Consider the following 21,396-nt stretch of genomic DNA (forward strand, 5'->3'; position numbering starts at 1 on the left):
AAATAAATAAAAGTGGGAGAAGGAACTGAATCAAAAGGAAAAATCTAGCAACTACATACACCGCCTCCTTTGACTCAACTGAATACAGTCCCAGAAAGTTACATCACTGTAACAAAGGAAGACTGAACTCGTGGGAAGAGCAGAGACAAGGCAACAGGCTACAGTTCTCTCATCCCTCCATCTGAGAAGTCTGTTTCCTGTCCTGTGCACTCACGCTGCCCTCCAAAGAGCTGTCCGGTGTGCCAGCCCACACTTCAGACTTCCCCAGGTGACACAGGGAAAGTTGGCCTGGGCGAAAGCGGCCTGCTTCAATTTTTCTGGTCAGAATATGTTTCTCTTCCCATCTCCACCCCAGACCTGCTCTACTGCAAAATGACAGGCCACACACAGAACAGTTGCTGGCTCACCTGCAATCACATCTGTTGATCTTCAGCCTAAAGGAAAAGGGCCCAGGAAAACCCACGAGCTACCTCTTCTGGAATGCCAGAGGGAATGTCCCAGGTGGGGCACCCCAGACACCTTCAGCTTCAGGGGCTCTCTGGCTTCTCCTTCTGCAATAGCCCCAGATGACAGCTGGGCACTCTGAGCCAGCTCTGTGCTTTCTGGTGTTGTGCTGGGAGCCCTGTGCACTGGACTATGACAGCCAGATCTCTGTACCAAATCTCCAGCTCAGTGCTCACCTGCATTGCGCAAGGTGTACTCTGCCACGACACGCAGCAAGGCCAGGGGCCCAGTCACAGTTGCCAGCTGCATTCATCAGGCCCTTCCACTGTGGAAACGCCTAAAGGAATGGCTGGGGCAGGGCAGTGTGGGAGGCCAGACCTGTGGCTCTCAGTATGGCCACTGCCTCAGCTCAGTCTGATACAGTAGAAAAGAGGCTTCAACTAGGATCTGAGGCTTTCCAGAGAGGGCATGCCATATTTTGGCAATGCTTTGTATATCTGTATACAGAATGTAGCCACAATGGAGCTTCTCAGTTTAACGACTGCTGGGAATTCTAGACTCTCTAGAAAGGAGCTCAGGCACTTAGTGGTTGGTATGTTATGTATCTGCAGCATGCTTCTTCCATTGGAGATGGCAACCAATGCCATGTGTCTTAGTCTGGGGTTGTAGAAGGAGAACAATATAGAACATATAATTTACAGAATTATTTTATAGTAGCCATCTAAAGAGTCATATGTAAAAAGAGTGCAGGAAATCTGTCCACACTCTAAAGACCAAAGAATACAGCTGAGTGCCTGGACCTCATGGTAATGTCCTGCAGGAGTCCAAAGACTAAAGACTTAGTGTCCCTAACAATGCCTCCTAGGAGTTCAACTGGAGGTCTAGAGCACATTACAATGTCTCATGCAGGCTCACTTCATGGATCTGTGCTAGGAAGGCCCTAAGATCAGTGGTAGAAGCTAGGAAGCCTGTGCCAGCAGGAAAAATAATCTATGCTAGCACATTGACGGATCTGAACTGGAGCAAACACTGACACTTAAAGTAAGAACCAGAGCTCCCCCAAAAAGGACCACAGCAGTCATTAGCAACAGTGAGATCCTGAGCTCCTCTGATGTTAAGTCAAGTTCCTGTCAGGAAAGCCAGACTGACAAGCTTCTCCAGGAGATGGAGCACTATCTTCTCCTCTGGAGCCAAGAAGCAATGTTCAAAGCGAGGACCAGAGCTTCCCCAAAATGAACCATAGCCACTCACAGAGACACCAAGGTCTTGAGCTCCTTCGATGGTGAGTATAGCTGAGCTCATCAGGAAAGTTAGCATGACAAGGGCTTCAAAGAGAACCAACAGCTCCTAAGAGCTCCCCGAAGCCTCTGAACTCCCTCCTCTCCAGTTCTGCCTCACCCATCCTCTGCTGGCACCCATCCTCAGGTGGGCTTCTCACACCCAGTATCACACTGGTTCAGTTCAGCTGGGTGCTACAAGTTGCCCACTAACTGTCAATCCACCACACCAACATTACTTGTTAAGAATTAAAGTTTTTAATTCTCAACAAGTAATAGGACAGCTCAGTTTGTAATCCAACAGGTAGACAAGTTTTTGAAAAAGATACTATTCATTATCTGTACTGACTCAGGAGTTAACAAGCTTTCTCCTGGAACACACAGTTGTACCCAGGGATGCCTGGTACACTAACAGAACAGCTTGAAGGGTCCAACATAGCATGAACAGAAGTACAGCAGACACTCTGCTGCCTGGAACCATCACCAAGGCTATCTTTCCCAGACTGAATACATTACCAAATTATAAATGTAAAGAAAAATTTTCCTCTTTCACCCCAGAGATTGAAAAAAGGCTTCTATAATTAAGGATGATTTTTTAAAATTGCAGGCAATGTAGCAAAATGAATATTAACCCAGATTTGAAACAGTCTAAATAGTTATTATCAAATCAATTTCAAAGCATTTCAATTTAGTGAGCAGGGCAACACAGGTGGCAACAAAGCAGCATTAGCATAAAATCAAAAGGACAAGATTCATAACAAGCCTAAAATAAAAGGAAAGTACAACTAATTCATCTCTGTGCACCTCTCCATCTGATAATCGCCCTGGGGACACAAAGTCCAAGCACTGAACGGTCTAAAGCTTCCTCTGGAATCATTTTTATTTTACAAGCCTGGGAGAAGGCAGGAGAGGGGTATGGCAAGATAAGTCAGTCCTTGACAATGTTAAAGGAAAATCCCCAAGCAACAGGGCAGAAAAACAAATATTATTGCACTCTAGCAAGCACCAGCAGAGCACTAGCCTGTGTCCAGCATTTTACTACAAGCCCCTCTTGTGAGATGCTCCTGCAAAGGTACTGCCCTGTGTTTATGCCTGCCTCGTGCTTCAAACTCAACAAGAAGAAATGATGTAAGTATCCCCAAGGAAAGGAAGCACAAAACTCTCAACACTCCACTACCCTGAAGCCACCTCTGTGGTGGATGTGGAGGCGCAGGCGTTCTAGCTCAGGCGTCAGGTAGACGATGCACTTGCTTTGTGAGGAGACGTGCAGTCCCGCTCTCACGGGCTCTCCTACATCACCTGTCAAGAGGACACAGATACAGGACACTGCAAAACTGCTCTGGCAGCTAGGAATCTCAGCAGGTTAAAGTAGGTAAAAGAGAGGAATGGAAGGAATGACTACCTTTTAATAGGTCTTATCCTCAGCCAGAATTTTCTAATTGCTACCTCTAAGTCCTTTTTGGCACACTTATTAATAGATATGGATGTTTTTGGCTTTTACTTAAATATATTATTTTGACAAAAAAGCAGTTGTGCTTCTCTTTCATCCAGTTTTTATTCTTTCTTCCCAAAAGGAAAAAACAGACCATTTTCTTAAAATCAATGTGTACATGAAACATTTATCATATGGGTGGGCCTAAACAAACATTCAACATATTTAACTCAAAAAGTGCTTTAAAGCTCACTATTTTCAGCAATAGTTTTAAAAATCAGATTGGTTTTCATCTACATTCCAATGGATACATAACTTTTTTCTCTAAGTTGAGATTAATACAAGTTGTAATTCCTACTTGTAACAGCTAAAAGCAAGTTACACTCAAAGGAGTATAACTAAGAAAAAATTTTCTTGGGGATAGAGGAAACACCTTTGAAAATATATTTCTTTATAAGGTTTTTCTTTCTAAAGCAAGTTAATTATAAACTTTTATGGTGATTGGGTACAGCTGAGTTTCACATCTGGAAGATTTTTCATATTGCAAACTTCAAAATCAGATGTGAACTTCTAGGTGATGTCTATTATTTTAATATGTAAGGAACAAGAAACTTTGCTTAAAAATAAAGATACTCATAGGGAATTCAGTTAATCCCATCCATTTCAGACAGTGTTTGTACATGATGTTTATGTTGGAAGAACTTGAACCTCTTGAAATAGGATAAAGTGTGACCCCCCTCCAGATAACATAATAAAGTTGAAGAAAGGGTGGAGAATCCACTTAAGTCCTGGCCCTGAAAGGGGGAGTGGTCACTGGCTACCCTTTCTCCTGCTAAGCTGTGGAAAGAGAAGACAGGCAGGGCACCCGGGCAATGCTGAGAAGGCTGCTGGGCATGTGGTGGCATGGGTTTCCAGTCCCTGCATCTGCCAGGCAAAAATATTCAGAATGTTGAAAAGCAGTTCAAATAGTAAGGGGATGCTGAGGAATGTTTAAGGATGGGTTAGCACTGTTTGAAATGTCCCCTAAATGCCCTGAGTAAACTGGGTTGCTAATGCAAATGAACAGTGTTGAGACTAGTATGAACCCCAAGTGGGAAGCTGTGACAGCTCTGCACACCCTGTGCCAGCCCACCCAAAGGCCTCTGCCATGCCTCCTCTGCTGTACTGGTTCACAAGAGTTAAACTACTCAAAATGGAAAACTAAATGGAAAGCTACTTCCTCCCTTTTCCTTGCTGTAGGTAATGTGAAATATGGATTCTCACCAGCCTAGGTCATAAGCTGCTGCCAGGCCCTCTGAAGCAAGAAGCCAAGATATCTCACCTTCATCGCAGCCTGCTATGATGGCGGCACTCTTAAATAGCTTGCTCTGTTAAAGATTGAAAATGCCCAAAAGCTGCCATCACAGGCTACACCTTATAATATCAGCATATCCTTCAGATGGCAAAAGGGACACTGCAGCCCAGTAATCAGTCACAGAGCCGCAAGTGCATCACAGGTGCAGCTCACAAAGACGCAGTAGAACCTGCCCAACCCACAATGATTACGGAAGAAACTCTTTCCCTCCCTGGCTCTGCCACTCCTGCCTCTTCAAAGATCTATGGCTGATGTCTTCCCAGAGAGGAAATTCTTGCTCCTTTTCCTTCTCCTCCCTACTGCACCGCCAGTGTGTCCCTTGGCAACAGGTTCTAATTCTGCAGGTCATGGGAGATAGAAAACAGAGGCACACTGTCACCAACACAGTGTTTTCCTCGTTTCCCCACAGACATTGTCCCTTCAAACAAACAAAAAATAGCTAATGCAGTGGGAAGCATGCTGTCCAAAAGCAGGCACCTCCATAAAAGCAGGACTTTGCCAACCCCTTCATTATGCCTTCTACTTTTGTTGCAATTTGCACAATATTTCTTTTCTTTCTTTTTTTTTTTTTTTTTTGGTGGAACCGGGGATTGAACTCAGGCCCTTAGGCTTACCAGGGAAGCACTTACTTCACTGAGCCATCTCCTTGGCCCTGCACAATATTTCATTTTTACCTAAGCTAAAGCAACATGTAGGCTTGAGCCAAAGGCAATTTCAATGACACAAGAGGCACTATTTTATTAGGAAGGCAGAGCTTAAAACACATACTAACTTCACAGTATTAGCTTCAGATGGGAATCAGGCACAGTTCCTTATAAACCAACCAAATTCTCCCTTTTCCAGTGTAATTTGAGAGTTGCAGCAATCTTTTCCTTCATTTCCCACTCTCAACCCTGCGAGGAACCCAGGAGCTGATCAGAGTACTATGGACCCTTGTCCACAGGGAGATGAAACTAAACAGTATGGTAAGTACAGTGAAGGAGAACATTCAGATGCTACCGGGAGCACCAGTAGGGGGACTGATCACTCTGGATTTACATTAAATCAAACAGACTACATGGAATCAAATATTGGTTAAGAGTTTCCTGCAGCTCAGTCTTTCATTTCAATACAGAAAGCCAAACTTGCAGGCTTTCTTCTGTTTAAAATACTTGAACATGTTCAGCATTGCATCTCACTGTGAGATGGCATTAAGAACAGGTGGGTCTCTGTCTGATGTTGAAATCATCCAGTAACTGTTAAGGCAAAAAAATCTGACTTGGTCACAATCAGAGGCATGTAATGCCAATGGTCAGAACATACAATAATAAAAGAGGGCTGGTAAAAAAGTTTTTTAAAAGGTAGCACTCGGGGCCAGGGAAATGGCTCAGTGGAATAAGTGCTTCCCTGGCAAGCGCAAAGGACTGAGTTCAATCCCCGGTTCCACCAAAAAAAAAAAAAAAAAAAAAGGTAGCACTGGCCAAACCCTTGAAGGAAGATAAATTCTCTGAAGGAGACAGAATTTCACAAGAGCCAGGAAATCTGAAAAGAAAGTCACCTGGCTACCACAGGCTTCATGCAGAATCCCTAGCCGCAGTGGACAGCTCAGAAAGAGAGGGAGCACGGCAACAGAAGTAATGCTGAGAAAGTTTGTTGCCTACATAGCGGCTGGGGAAGTGGGAGAAGATGAGGATGTGGCATGAGCAGGCTAAGCTCACTGAAGGCCTTGAAAGTGGGTGAAAAGAATTAAAGTTGGCATCAGAGACCCTCCATTCATATGAAATGTCCACAATAAGCTAATCTACAGAAACAGAAAGTGAGCAGTTGGCTGATCAGGACTTGGGAGCTGGGGAGGAAGGAAGAATAACTTCTAAGAAGTGCAGTGTTTTGTGGAATATGAACAATGTTTCAAGATCAGACTGTGCTGATAGGTACATACTTTTGAACCTATTAAAAACCATCCAATGGCTTAAATGGGTGAATAATGTAGTATGTGAATTGTACATTGAGAAAGTAATTGAAACAAAAACCCCACTGAGGAGTTTGAGCTCAGTAAAAATTGAGGGAAGAAGCTGCCTTCCCTAACCAGGGGAGTCACAGCTCCCTCCAAGGTGCTCTGGTGTCATCTCCTGAGTCCTAACAGGATGGACCCAGTCTTTCAAATTACAGTGGAAATAAACTACAGATGGCTTAAGAAAACAAGGAGCTCAAATGCCATTCCATCTGGTTATACATTAATATGCAAAAAGAGTTCAGTCCGTAATAAAATTTAGATATTCCTCAAAGAAATAAGTGCACAACTCAGCAAAAGAAGAGATATTAACTGCTCAGAAGAGCCCTATGAAATCCAAACAGAACAGCAAGGGCCTAAACAGACCCCTCCAGGGTGCAGAACAGCTCTGCTATCTGAAAGGCACCATGCTGGAAACCAGAGATGTACAGATACTTCAGCCCCCAAGGAGAAACCTATGGGCAGTCAGTCTGGGACGGGATAGAAAACTAATGGCTCTTAAATTCCCAGGGCCTACTAACTACATTAATCAAAGTCCTCATTTCTAGGGAAGGAAAGAAGTATGCAAAAAAAAAAAAAAAAAAAAAAATCAAACATTGCTCAGACTACCTGGGACTAGTGTCTCCCAAGCATCAATTCAGAAGAAACACATTCATTTTGTGGGTGGGGTACGTGGGCAATCAGAGAAGTCTTCCTTAGAAAATCTTGGCCTCAATACAGTGGCTAGACTCCATAATAAGAAACTAAAGAACACATGCCCTAACTGCTGCTGGGAAAGGAGCTGACCTTGAGGCCAGGCAGGGAGACTTCTTTACACTCAGAGATTTCACTGCCCTGCTATGTGCCCTAGGGGTACCCCATGCCCAGCAACTGGAACGGACTGGTCAGCAGAAAGGAATTTTGTAACTTCACAGGCCAGATCTGATCTGGAATTCTTTTTTTAAAACCACATGAGCCTAATGTAATAAAACAAACATCAAGGAATGTAAAAGCTGATGCTTCAGTTCTCAGCCACACATGGCCCCAGAGCTGTGTTGCAAAGTACAGGGCAGGCCCTGGCAGATAGACCTTCACAGAAAACGCTAACAACCTCTTAAGAAGTGCCTGGCGAGTGCTCCAGTTGATGTGCATCGAGCCATTACAATACCGAGCAATGTGCTTCTTACCTATAATTCCACTGTCCTTGCTTTCCAGGGTGGAACTAGGGCTGCTAATGGTCTCACAGGGACTTTTGTTGGCTGCCGTCTTGCTGACACAGCTATTCAAGGTTGAGCAGGGGCTATCGGTGCTAGGAGATGCGGTGCTGCTTGTTAGTGTGGAGCAAGGGCTGATGCCTTGGCTCAGAGCTGTGCACTGCAAGACGAACGGAAGGAGGCATTAGCGTGGCTTACACAAGGTACTTCAACACACACTTTGGTTTTTGATTCTCAAATAGAACTAGAAACAGGAACATGGAAGGCAGTTTTTAAACACTGAGGAGAACACAGACAGGCCTAGATACAGTATGAATATACTTGTGGTCTCCCAAATACTAACAGAGAAGTGTCTTTGTTAAGCTCCCCTCCTTTGTGATTTTCTTTTTGGTTAAGAGGGCAATCTTAGCAATAATTTATTGGGAACGCACATTTATAAAGCAGAAATGGCAAAACAGGCAGACTTCCTCTCATTTGAAGTCTGCAGCAGACAAATGGGTTATTTGACCTCTGTACTGAAAAAGCTGGGGACTCTGTTTTTGCAGCGTTTCATGAGCACAGCAGCTTGATTCAATTCCTGAAGATTTATGGGCTCTGTGACCAGGAAAGGAGACTGGAGACCACTGCAGTCTCAATCAACACATAGCACCTCCCTCGCAGCACCTCAGAGACCCTCACGGAAGGCTGCAGCTCCGGCCCTCATTGCTATTCACATGCACACATCTCCAAGTAGAGCTGTGGCTACTGCTCCCTGCACAGGCAGCGCCCTCCCTAGGGAGGAGCCATCGAATCTCATCTCATTTCATCTCCGTTCCATGTCCTATAAATCTGTTCTTCACCTCACTGACCCTCCAAAATCTGAACAACTGCACCAAAGCAGCTAGATGGAAAGAATGGCACCATAAAGATAAAAAGTGGTATTATTCTAGTGGAATTCTTTTCACCACATCAATACATACAGCTACTCTTCTCTGGGAAGTGAGTAATGTGGACCTTTTCCTAAGTTTTGCCCCCTCTGCTTCTCACACCCCCACCTGGCCCTGTAAAAACCTTAGCAACAAACTGTTGCAAGAAATTTCAATACACAACTGCCCAAAGTTCATTTGAACTAACAATGGTTTCCCTCTTCAAGGATTGGGTAAAATTCGTTATTGCTCCATTCATCCTCTAGGCAGATAGGAAATGTAGTGTCTTCCTCAGGCATTACCATGGTTTCATTTTTGTCTTCAATGGTTATATGTGTGGCACTTGGGATCCCTTCTCCCAGTAAAAATCCCAGCCTTGTCAACAGTTCTTGAGCTGCCGGCGAACAGCTCGGTTCATTATCAGCCTTTGCTTCTGGAACAAAGAAAGAAAACAATAAGGATGCCTCTCCGGGGAATTTCAGCATCACATCTGGATGAATTCACACTACAGCTGCTTGTCTGGCACTTTCGTGTATTTTTATAAAATGCACCAAGTTTGACAATGCTGCTTTGTCCTCTAGCAGTGCATTCTAATTAAGAGACTATGACAGGTTAAGAAAATAGCAACACAGAAACTCCAAGTGCAAAAGGTGAAATATTTGACCTGAACCAGAAGAGTCCGGTGTCCTTATCTGATAGAAATTCCTATTCCCATATCATGGGAAAAATGGGTACTTCAGACACACCTTTGAGTAAGAAAAGCATCTTACCCTTACAGAGCACAGTGTGATCAATGCCAGAGGAAGCCAAAATAATGCAAAACCCAAGTGGCGTGGTGGCAGAGGCCCAGGCTAAATAGATGTTGGAATGAAACTGAGAGCCAAGTTCCCATTAAATAAGACACGGCAGGAGGATTTCGGACAAAAACTTGCTATATGCGTATTCCATAGCACCGGAAGTCATACGTAGGATTCCATCTCAAACACCAATCAGTGACAATCTACACTGAAATGATTTTTTTTTTTTTTAATCCTGGTAAAATATGTCTTCAGAGACTGGTAATGCACTGTTATCTACGGAGAAACATAGAAAAACCAATCTGAATTCTTCGAATGCTCCACAGATATGCTGGGCAGTATGGCCTTTCTTGAGTTCTCTCTATGGTTGGTCATTTGGTACTTTGTACTTAAAAGAATTTCGTTACTAGATTGATTTAAATGTTGAGTTAGAGCTTAGCCTGTAACCAAAAGCCTAAATATACTTAATTATGCTTGACAAGTAAAATATAAACATCATTTAAACACTCCGTTACATCTAAATCAGCACCATCAAGATGAAATAATATACAAAGCAAACTTTGCTTCTAAAAGTTGAAATTTAATAATATGCAACCTAAAATATTGCTGTTTGTGCTAATTATCTAGATTCCTAGGCCCATAAATAATAAACCTAATTTCCCTAGATACAGAAATCTACAGATAAGGGCAGAGGTCTTAAAAAAAATAAAATGAGGAAAGAACACCATGATGCTACCACTGAGCTGCAGTATCACCAACAAAGCTCAATGCTAACTTTGCCTTTTGTAAGAATGACAAATTCACATTAAGCAGAGCTTTGGAGAAGATCATCTGGATTATCCTTGTTCACATGCATAATCAATTTAGCTACAACATGCACCCAAAATAGTGGCTACAAGGCAAACCAGGCTAGCAGATCTTCAGGAAAGAAAGGCACCTGCCACTTGCTTGCTCTCAAAGTTTCTCATGGTTGGGGCAGGAGGAAAGCTGTTTCCAGCTTGGGTATTTTTAGTTCCTCTAAAAAACTACAGTAGTGAAGTTACTGAGGCTTGATTATTCTGGGTCAAGAGCGTCTGATGTTCTGGGATCACTGGGGTTAAATTCAGAAGGTTCAGCGGCCCTATGCCAAGGGTAAGGGAGCCACCCCAGGGCAAGCGGGCCACACCTCTAGTGCTGCTCCACAGACAGTCCCTTCCCACCAGAGACTTCAAAAACCAGTTAGATTCTCAAGTAGATGGGCACCTGGGAAAGGAAGGTAGGCAACAAACCACATCAACACAACCCAGGCACACCCGAGGGCTGAACCACTCAGAACAGGATCTGTGCTTCCCTCCCTTTACCTCTCGCCCCTCCCCTGCCCCAAGGCTCAGGCAGGGCAGCTGCTTTATCTTAGGAGGCAGCTGGACTCGAGAGGGAAGGGCACAGGAGGCAGAGGAAAAGGGGCAGAAGTGGGTGGGAGAGCAGATCTCAGGAGTTGCTCTATTCCACGCCCCCCTTTCCTGTCGAAACAATCACACTGCTGCCCAACTGCAACTGTGCCCCAGAAAGTGTAGCTTCTGGTTCAACCAGAAACACCCTGGGGAGAGAGCCAGAAAATACTCCCAGTTGGCAGCTGCTGGGGAGGCAAGCACAGCTGCACAGGCTTGGCTGCCACAAAATGTACCCAACATCAAACAAGGCCAAAGCTTATGGCTCACTTGGGACTTATTTTGAAATCCCCAGATGCTGTGAGTTCCCTTGTGAGGAGAGGGACGTCACCACCTGGAGCAGCTGCACTGCCACCTTGAAACGACTATACAAATCCTCCCCGTTTCCATGAGTCAGGGCAGTTCCAGGATTAATGGCTGAGCCGAAGAGAGACACCCAAGCGTCTCGGGGCGTGAGGGGCAGGGGTCTGGATACAAGGTCTCACTATGTAGTTCAGATGCCCTTGAACTTACCATGTAGCCTGGGCTGGCCTCAAACATGCCTTGATCCTCCTGCCTTAGCCTCCCAATGCTGGGATTGCAGGTTTGTGATACCATACTCAGCTTAACTCTCTTTTTACATTATTCTCTCTTCTAAAATGCCATCCTAATGATCTTCTCCTCAAAAAGTTCCATTTAGGGACTGCGAGATAGTTCACTGGAGTAAGTGCCTGCTTAGGCAAGTGCAGGGACCAGGTTTGATCCCTGGCACCACATGCTGTGCTGATGCGCTGAGCTGGCCACTGAGACTGGGTGTGGTGGCACGTGCCTGTAATCCCAGCATTGGAGAGGCTGAAAACAGAAGGATCACTACTGGTCCAAGCTGTATAGTGAGACCCTGTACCAAATACATTTAAAAAAAAAAGTTCCATTTAATCTGACTTTCTTAGTCTACATCAAGCCACCTGTGTCTGTCCTTCCCTCATGCACAGAGCCTTCTGTCAATGAACTTTCCATTCTGGCACAAGGACCTCTATACAGGGGAAGAGTGGTGGTATCATCCTGGGAGAAATGAGCTGCCTGGAATTCACCTGGAAGGGTACAAATCCCTGTGAAATGGAAATATACTCACTTCCACAGCTGTTCAGCTAACACTACGCTTTGAGCAAGGAGATGTGAATTACCACTGCAAAATAATCTCTGAACTAAATTATACTGGGCTACTTTAATGTAGAGTCTACTCTCACTCATGGTGCTAATACGAAATCATTCAGCAACAAGGGGCCTGCTTCACCCAGTAGCTGAGGAAATAATACAACCAGAGATAAGGAAAACTTCATGTCACTTTGGATCTCACAGATCTAAATAGCCAAGGTGTTTGTGAAGGCTGTTTGGAGCTAAGAGTAACTGGCCTTGCACTTCCTAGGAATCCAGTAGTGAACGTGATATCCCTCCCAGTAGCACGTTCACAGGATCCTCAGAATCACACTGTGGGGGAAAGCTCACCCATGCACAAAGGTAAAGGCAAGTTCTCTGGTCACTTCCTGCCTTCCGCACTTATACAGGCTACTAAACAATGGGGCACAAACACCAAAGAGTCACTCATGAACTGCTTGGCTTCCAAGTTGTTGCCATGATCTTCAAACAGTCAGTGCTTTTTGTAGTCCTCCTCTCACACTTCCCTCCCACCTCAGAAGACAGGATGCTATTCACGCTAAAGCAACTTTGGCCCAGTCCTGCGCTGCTCAGATGCTGAGGCTCAGTCTCATCAGCGAAGTGGCCATATCCACTTCCCACAGGTTGTAAGCAATACACAAGAAACACGAGACAAGCCACAAGACAAGAGAAAGGCTGGCTGTTATCTCTATCAGCTTTAATACTAAAAGTCCATACTTCCTCACTGTTGTTTCATTTTCTGGTTTTACAAGTTCATTTATATTTTCAAATATGTTTATATGTCTCTTACCTAAAAATACAGCTGTTTATAATTACTATGCCCCAGATTTTTATGGACTCATTATTCAAAGACAACAAAATTTCTTTTTGCGTGGGGATGCATCTGGTGGGCAGTGCTAGAGATTAATCCCAGAGCCTCCCCTCATGGTTGGCAAAGTGCTACCACTGAGCTACATTACTAGACCAACAAATCCATTCCTGCTGTTGATTATGGAGGCCCCAAGTTGGCCTGTGCTCACTGCTTCATTTCCCATTTAATCATCCCTCTGGAGACAGCTGCACTGGGAAGTGAACCTAAGCTTTGGCACTAAGCTACATCCCCAGTTTTTTTAAAAGTTATTTTTACTTTTAAGACACAACCTTAGTAAGTTGCTAAATTGCCCATGCCAGGCTCAAACTCAAAATGCTCCTGCCTCATGGGATTACAGATGTATATGTCACTGCACCTGGCTCACTCTTTCTTCACAAAGTCAAACTCTGTTAGAACTGTGGGGTCCTGAGGGTCACATGGGATCACTCCCTAAAGACTCTTCACTTAATGCTCCTTGCATTCTATGGTGTGCTGGACATCATCAACAACATCAGCCATCCCTTGGCGATCTGATCTCTGACAACTGACTTCATACCAAGTTTCCAAAATAGTACTTCTTTCCTTTCTTTTTCTCCTTTAAAGATTTATTTATTTATTTGGTACAGGGTCTCGCTATGCATCTCGGACTCATAGTGATCCTCCTGTCTCAGCCTTCCCTGCTGGGATTACAGCTGTGTGCCACCATGCCCATTTTCGGTGGCCAGCACAGCATGGCACACAGTACTGGGGATTGAACCTGGAAGCTTGTGCTTGCCCAGCCAAGTGCTTAGATCGCTGAGCTAGCTCCCAAAACATCAAGTCTGTTCAATGACACAGACCATGAACTTGATAGTAAGCCTTTTCATCTGAGCCTAGTCTCTGCCCATCCGTGTTCTGCCTCTTCCTTTACCTCTTGTCATCCTTGATTCCCAAATATGAAGCATTTTCCTGCTTCTTTCTGGCTCTTTCTTCTGAGCCATCACCAATTCTCCCCACCCCCAGATGTTCAAAAGAAGTATTTAGAGTAGAGCATCAATTAATAAACCTTCTGTTTCTGTTAAGAATTTGTTAACTTCTAGGCTATAATAGTAGTTTTAAAACACAAGTTTTAAACTTTCATCTCATTTACCCCATACTGAAATTGCTACCAAACTATACCATTCCTTCTTTCAAAGTACCTACATTAGCTTTTTCTCTTCAATTGGACTGTCACTCAGCTACAAGACCCTACTCCCTCAACTCTAGGCAGCTTTCAGACTTTAAATCAACATTATAATCTCTGTTCTTATTATCTTTTCTTTATCTCCCCTCTAAACTAATAGATTCTCAAATGTTTTGGCCTCAAGATTTAATCACAAAAATTAATGGGGATTCCAATGAGCTTTAGCTGTTGAGGGTTATGTCTACTGATACTTAGCACACTAGAAATTGAAACTAAGACTTCATAAATGTACATCAATTCATTTTAAGTAAAAATTCATTACATCTTTACTACATTTTGATAAAAAAATATACTTTCATAAATGCCTACCTGGCGAGTGTGAGGTACAACAACAACAAAATATTTATATCTATATGAACAATAACATTGTTTCATTTTTTACAGATCTCTTTACTGTCTCATCTAATAGAAGACAGGTAGGTTCGCACATCTCCATCTCAATCTTACAGGACACGTTTTTTTGTTGACTGACTGGTGACAGTGACTGAACCTTGGGCTTGGCCTTCACCCCTGAGCCACCATCCTAGCCACATGCTACATTCTTTCGGTTGAACCATGTGATGCACAGCACAACCAAAGGGAGATTTGTAATTGGGAAACAAAGGTGCTGTTTTAGCAAATTACAGATATTCTTTGAGATCTTACAAAACTTGACAGAGTGATTTCCTCTAAAGACAAGTTCCAGTGGTGACTTTGAACATACCTCCATGTACTTTTCATATTCTGTTATAGTAAAATTCAATAGCCTATTTTATCAGGTTTTTGTTTTTTAATGCCAAAAGTTGCACCTGTGGCCTTGCACACACTAAATATGCAGTGCTCTGAGCTATACCCCCAGCCTGTGGTATGTTTTAAATGGATCTTTTATGTACGCAATATTTTGTAACATCATGCATTGGATCAACTGATGTTGGTTTTGCAGATCTTGAAAATGTTGACACATTTTATTATACAACATCAAAATACCACATTAATAGGACTGCAGACCTCAACTTAAAAGTCTTGGGAAGCCACCGAGCTCAAGGTGACAGACGCAATTTCCAAAACACCTAACTGTAATTTAAAAGGTCAAGTTTTAGCACTGACAACTAATTTTGTGAATTTTTTTCTTTTTTCTAATCAAAGTGACAGGCTCATTTCATGTTTTTTGAAGAAAATGTATGACAAATACTCACACTTCTGAATAACCATCGTTTGTCAGTCATTATTTCAAAGGAAAATGATGTTCCATTTAACAAGGGGCTGTTTCAGCTTAGAATTCAAACAATCACACACTTGCTTTGCCCAAAGACAACCATCACACTTGAGCATGCAGCGGATGAGCCTCATGTGGACTTCCCACTCCATCACCCAGAATATTAAGAAGGTAGGTATTCAAGGGTCAGCATTTAATAGCATTCATTATTTGTAGCACTCTGTCAAGGACAGTATTCAGTGAACTGTTTTTCTATACGGCTATAAAGAACATCACAACTACTGGTGTCAACATCCCTGCCTTGAAAAACAGCATCAGAAGTTTTACTGACAATTAATTTTCATTTGGTTTTTTATTTTAATGAAACACAACTGGATAGAGAAGAAAATATATATTTTTTACATTCTTCCTGGGACCAGGGATATTGCTTAGTGTCACAGTTCCTGCCTGGCAAGAACAAGGTCCTGACTTTTAATTCCCAGTTCAAAAAAAAAAGCCTACTTCTCTATAAAAATAAAACAGAATTTCAAAACAAAATAATCAGAATTAACAATGGTTAATACATTGTGTCTCCGGATCTGAAAAGAATGGCCAACAAGTTACTCAGGGGCCTGGTCATGAACAGAAAGGGAGAGAAGAACAAGAGGATGGAGCTCCACAGCAGGACATGCTGGCCCCACCTGTGAGCCAAGGCAAGAAGAATGTAAGTCTGAAATCAGCCTGGGCACTTCAGAGACCCTGTCTCAAAACAAAATCAAAAGGGCTGGGGACATGACTCACAGATAGCACACTTTCCCAGCATGTATAAGGCCCTGGGTTCTCTCCCCCGGACTGCAAAAAGAAACACAAATGTAAAAAGTTGTGACCTCACAAATCCCTGACAGGTGGTATTCACCTTCAATATGCACAACTCATATTTTAAGAAATTCAGGATTAAGTCTACAATTGTGTTCAAAGAAATCTCTTTTCTTAAAAATAAACAAAAACTACAACCACACAGTGCTCACCCTACTCACGGGCTCCTTATGCTCCTTTATCTGCTCCATTTCTTGGGGTTCAAAAGTGTATCTATCCCTACCAATTCTCTTTCCTCACCACTCACCTAAAATGTCACTAATGTTCATTACTGTCCTAGAACAGCCCTACCAAGCACTTTAATTTTTCATTTTTTAAAAAACAACACATCTCCTCTTTTGATTTTTCAGTACACTTTTGATCTTGAAAACTCTTCTATAATGGGGAAAATGACAACAGAGGCAGAAGGAAAATTCATAACCATTAGGGCACTGTGGTCTTGTGAACTTCTGCTTCTACCTTCTTGCCAATGTTTCTTTCAACTTTTATTCACTAATCATAAACAAAATACCAAAGTTTCTCATTCTTACCTCTCAAAAAAAAAAAAAAAAAAAAAAAAGACTAAATCTTTTTTCCTAGTGTAACTTACTCTATCACCTTACCTTTAAGCAAATGGTTGCCCAGTTAAATGCTGAGCTCTTTCTTGGGGCCCCACTTGATTTTCCAGGTGTTGATTGGGCACTTTTGCCTAGATTTTCCACCAGGCTTTAAGGCTATATGCCTAAAGGCTGATATCAACCAAAAGCACTCAGTTCCCTCTCCTTCAGGTCCTCCTAACACAGCCTCAGAGACCTGCACCATCATCTTTTTCTCTTACAGTGCTTCCCAGGGCCTTGTACCCTCAATAATCTTTCCATTCATCCTCTCTTCTTTCCTGACCCTAATGTGAGACTTTCTTTCTCATGTAACTACTAAAATTGTTTCTGGATCACCCTCTATGACCCTAATGTCTTCCTGCCCCCTCCACTGTACTTTATTATCATATGCTATGTTCTAAAGCTTTCGGTGTATTTCCTATTCTTCAAATTCTGGTGATACAATCCTAAGCACCTGAGGTGATAGACAAGAAGGTAGCACCTCTGGAAGGTGATAGGTCACAAGACCATAGCCATTATGAGTTTGTCCACCCCACAAGGTGATAGGGAAAAAGACAGCTACCTATAGGCATCTTTATTTCAACTTCCCAAAATGTAAGAATTCCATTTCTACTGTTTATATGCACCACTTGGCATAAGGTATTTTTGTTATAGCAGCTTGGAATGGACTAAGACACCCGGTAAATCTTCAAACACAGTAATTAATGAAGTCTTTCTCATGATCAGAATCTCTACCTGCTGAATTCTTTATTCATCTCACAGCATGGGTTAGTCCACATTATTTTCTCCTTTGAATTATAATCACTGTGTATACAGATCTTTAATCCCGCATCAAACATCTATGCTTGATACCTGGTCTCAAATACCATCTAGCACTTGTCATAGCTTAGGAATTTAACTGATACTCACTGAAGGAAATGTAGGATGAATGGATTCACTATGTCTACTTTCTCTCCCACTGGACGCAAGCCAGGTATGCTCACTTCCACACTCCCACCTGAGTAAATCTTAATCATTAGTTGAATAGGGCATCACCATTTTAAGAAAATGAGACTTAAAGCAGGATTAAGCTTACCCACTGAGAAAGGAAAAATATAATAAGGGGAAGTATAGCTGTATTTTATTTCTTAAACTAGGTAGTGAAAAGATAGGTACCATTATTCTTTACATCTCGGTTATTTAGTGTGTCTCTTTGAATGTTTCAGTTTCCAATGGTAAACAAAAACATAAGGCATCAAAAACATTTACTTAAACATTTATCTCAAAAGAGATCACCCTCTTCACAGTAAGGCAGATTTTCATTTATTATGTTGCTTCATATGTACTAGTTTTATTTGCTAACCAGACTAACAGAAAAAAAAAAGTTTCATCATATTTTGGGATTGATCTAAACTGAGCAATGACTCATGAGTCTAAAGCTTTCTCACCCATCCCCTTCAAAGCTTGCTCAAATAGCTAATGATATATTAGAAGACAAAATGAATTATGCTTGTCTCTAATAAAAAAAAAATAAAGCTGTGAGATATCTTATAATTTAATAATCTCCTCTAATTGGTCTGGGTTTTCTTTCCCCCTAAGGCAGAGGCATTGTTTTGGAAGGTGAATGATACCCGCCCCCCCAAAAAAAAACAATATATTGGTTGAACAACATGAAGCTTATTTATAAAGACTGCATTCTATGTGACACACAGCTGATTAAGGTTTGGGGACTTCGTTAAGTCACTTTGGTGGGGAGTCAGAGAAGAAAATTGCTGTTTCAAATATTTTAAAATACTGAATATGGTATAACAGGATTTTTTTTCCTACAGATGTTTATAAGTGAGACCAAACATCAGTTTGAACCTACTTCCCAGACAGCTAAAGGTATTAAGTTATACATAAAGAGAGAATTAAAAATCAAGAATTGATGGAGCTATGTGGAGCCACTAAACTAAAATGCGGTAGCAAGTCTGGAAACAGTATGCAAACATTTTGGAATATGTTGCTGTTTCATGAATCTACGTGAAATTTCAAAGCATGTCACAAGGAGACATTTGTTCTCAACAGATTCTTTTGGCGCACTGGACACAGACTTGCTATGACTGACAGCACCCAGGAGTGGTCACAGACCAACTGAGAGGAAGTACGGATGCCAAAGACTGACCTTAACTGAGAGTGAAGTGATGGTGCCCGTATCAAACCTCAGCTTAGAAAGTGCCCGTCATGCATCTGAACATGCCTGGATAATATTCTGCTCAAGTAACTTTAGTTAGCTCAGGAGTCTCCTTCAGATTCAATAACCTAGACATTGGGTTCATACTTTAATATGGGAGTCTTAATTAACTCTACTGAAATTTACCAGATTCCATGAGGATTACTGAACACATCATCCTTTGCTAATTGTGTGTTCACTGCTGTTAGGCAACTGTCTCCCCAACGAAAGAGCAGCTCTGCTGGGACTGGAACCAACATCATAGATGTCTTCACACACGACCACATGACCACAAACTACGCACCAAGTTACACATTTAAAAAGTTAAAATGTACCCTGTTTTTTAATTTTAGCAGAGAAGGTATTCTCTGGTCTGTTTTCAAGATCTATGTGTTGCAATTTTGGTCCCCACAGAACCTGATGAAGCCAGATCAGAGAGCTCACGGTTTAGGAGGGAGCATACTCGCCCCAAGACCAATGGCTGCACATGAATTTACCTTGGCCCACAGCCAAGCACAAGTACTTCTCCTCTTGCCAAGAAAGGTGGCCAATTTTGCCTTGGGCAAGGTGAGAAAAGTTGACAGTGGAAACTATTTATAACCTCCTTTCTTAACCCAATAAAAATCCTAAATCTCTCCCTCTAACAGATATCCCTATATGAAACTCCAACAATTCAATCTTCACAATCACAAGAAGCAGTAACACAGTGGTGTCTAGACCAGGTAAAGGCCCAGAGGCATAATCAAACCGGATGACAAAGACTTTCGGGGTGGGGATAAAGTTAAGGGTGGCAGCTTAATCTAAGATGGGCAGACAGTTTAGCTGGCAAATTCAATAACTGAGACCTCAGAGGAACAAATTTCTGTTTTCATTTCAACATATGGAACAGAAATGAACATGGCACTTGCACTCATGAGTTAACTACCAAGAGCTCTCCTATTGGTTAATAGCTGTCGTACTGGATACACAGTACACTCTCCACCTTTACCACGTACACCCAGTGCCTTATGTGTCCACTGGCCCAGATCCTTGGGCTAAGGCTCTTTAACCACACAACTGGGTCCTGAGCCAGAAAGGATAAAGTGGACTTGCTCCTGTCAGGACACAAGTACCTGCACTTCTTGCCTACCCAGCATGCTTCATACCACCTCCTCCTCTATCCAGTCCAGGCTTCCTGAGTCCAGCTTCTGCAGGTTCTCCTCTCAGCTTGCGCTCCTGATTTCTAACAACTGCCCCTTTCAGATTAATTTTAGCTACACTGTAACCACCACTCCACTCTCCTGCCATGTCCTACTTTCCGCTATACAAGACGAAAAACACAGAATGCACAAGTCACTACATGAAGAGGCAGTTTCCTCGCCACCACCAATGAGGCACAAGCGGATACCTAATACTCTAAAGTAGAATCAAGGGTGGGTTTTCTTTGTTAAGTTTTTTTTTTTTTTTAAACATGTTTCCATACTAAGGTCAAAATGAGCTTTTACTCCTAGGCCAAGATTCTTATCATCATGTCAAGGCAGGAAAACAGGCACAAATTTAAGCACTCAAATTAAGGCCACAGAATTGTGAGTTGGGCACTCCTCAGAAAAGAACAAGTTACATTCTTGAATTGATTTTTACAAATAAAAAACTACTAATACATCTACTAAATGTGATTAAATTCATAATGTCTGCTGTGCTTATAGATTTAGACATTCCACTGCACCCAAAAGAAACTTGACAAAATATAAAGTGTCTTAATGAAAATTTTTCTGGTCTATTCTTTAATACCATCTACAGAAAAAGTTCAGATGTTAAAAACAATTCTTTTTATTTTTAAAGTTACCAAATGCTTCTTAAAACTTGACTCTTAGGACCTTTGTCTAGTTAAAATTTCATCACCCAATGCCTGAAGTGGTAAAATAATGAAAATAAAATTCTTGCATTTTTTTGTTTTGTTTCTGATGTTCCCCAAAGCCCAGGTAGGTTAGAACTCAGGGGAAGCAAGACCCAACCCTCACCCAATGTATATATACCTATGCAACTATTCCTAACCTGTGTATGTGATTACAAGAATTTACGTTAGCTAGATAGATCTTTGTAAACTGCCCACTGAGGGTAAGACCTGTCAAGTACACTTAGTTAAGCAAAGCATTCCTGCAGGGCCACTCAAGTTTCACTCAGAAATACAGACTGGCATTCTATACAGTCTTTAGGGCAGGTAGGAGAAATCACTGAAAACATACTCTTACCATTCTCACTGGGCTCTGTGGGCTTGGACACTTCTCTGAACGGGATTATAACTCCATCGCCAGGCACCCTGGGGCTTTCCACATACTTGGGCTTCCTGATGGGACCTGCAGTGGGAAAGATCTGAGTGTGGCTAATTTTTTCCAGATGTAAATAAAGCTTCAGAATGTACAGTGTGTGTCTTTACCAGGATCCGGCCTCTTCCCTACCTTGAACACATACAATCTCTCTCTTACACTCACACTCTCTCTCTCTCTCTCTCTCTCTCTCTCTCTCTCTCTCTC

At 42.3% G+C, this 21,396-nt stretch overlaps 1 protein-coding gene across 11 annotated transcripts in view; it reads right to left on the reverse strand.

The window, feature by feature from the left end:
* The window catches only part of Tanc1 (tetratricopeptide repeat, ankyrin repeat and coiled-coil containing 1), a 242,747-nt gene that overhangs the window by 64,207 nt on the left and 157,144 nt on the right, over window positions 1-21,396 (reverse strand). For 9 of the 11 annotated variants that reach the window (XM_023713607.1, XM_023713612.1, XM_023713613.1 and 6 more), the window contains 3 exons: window positions 21,115-21,219; window positions 8,898-9,028; window positions 7,664-7,850 (listed from right to left, as the gene is read on the reverse strand). In XM_023713607.1, the coding sequence (XP_023569375.1) occupies window positions 7,664-7,850; window positions 8,898-9,028; window positions 21,115-21,219 (423 nt within the window). The remainder of the gene's footprint in view (window positions 1-7,663; window positions 7,851-8,897; window positions 9,029-21,114; window positions 21,220-21,396) is intronic. The other 2 variants (XM_023713614.1, XM_023713611.1) reach the window with 1 other exon arrangement.

The sequence above is a fragment of the Octodon degus genome, unplaced genomic scaffold (genome assembly GCF_000260255.1).
Source record: "Octodon degus isolate 3935 unplaced genomic scaffold, OctDeg1.0 scaffold00032, whole genome shotgun sequence".
NCBI lineage: Eukaryota > Metazoa > Chordata > Mammalia > Rodentia > Octodontidae > Octodon > Octodon degus.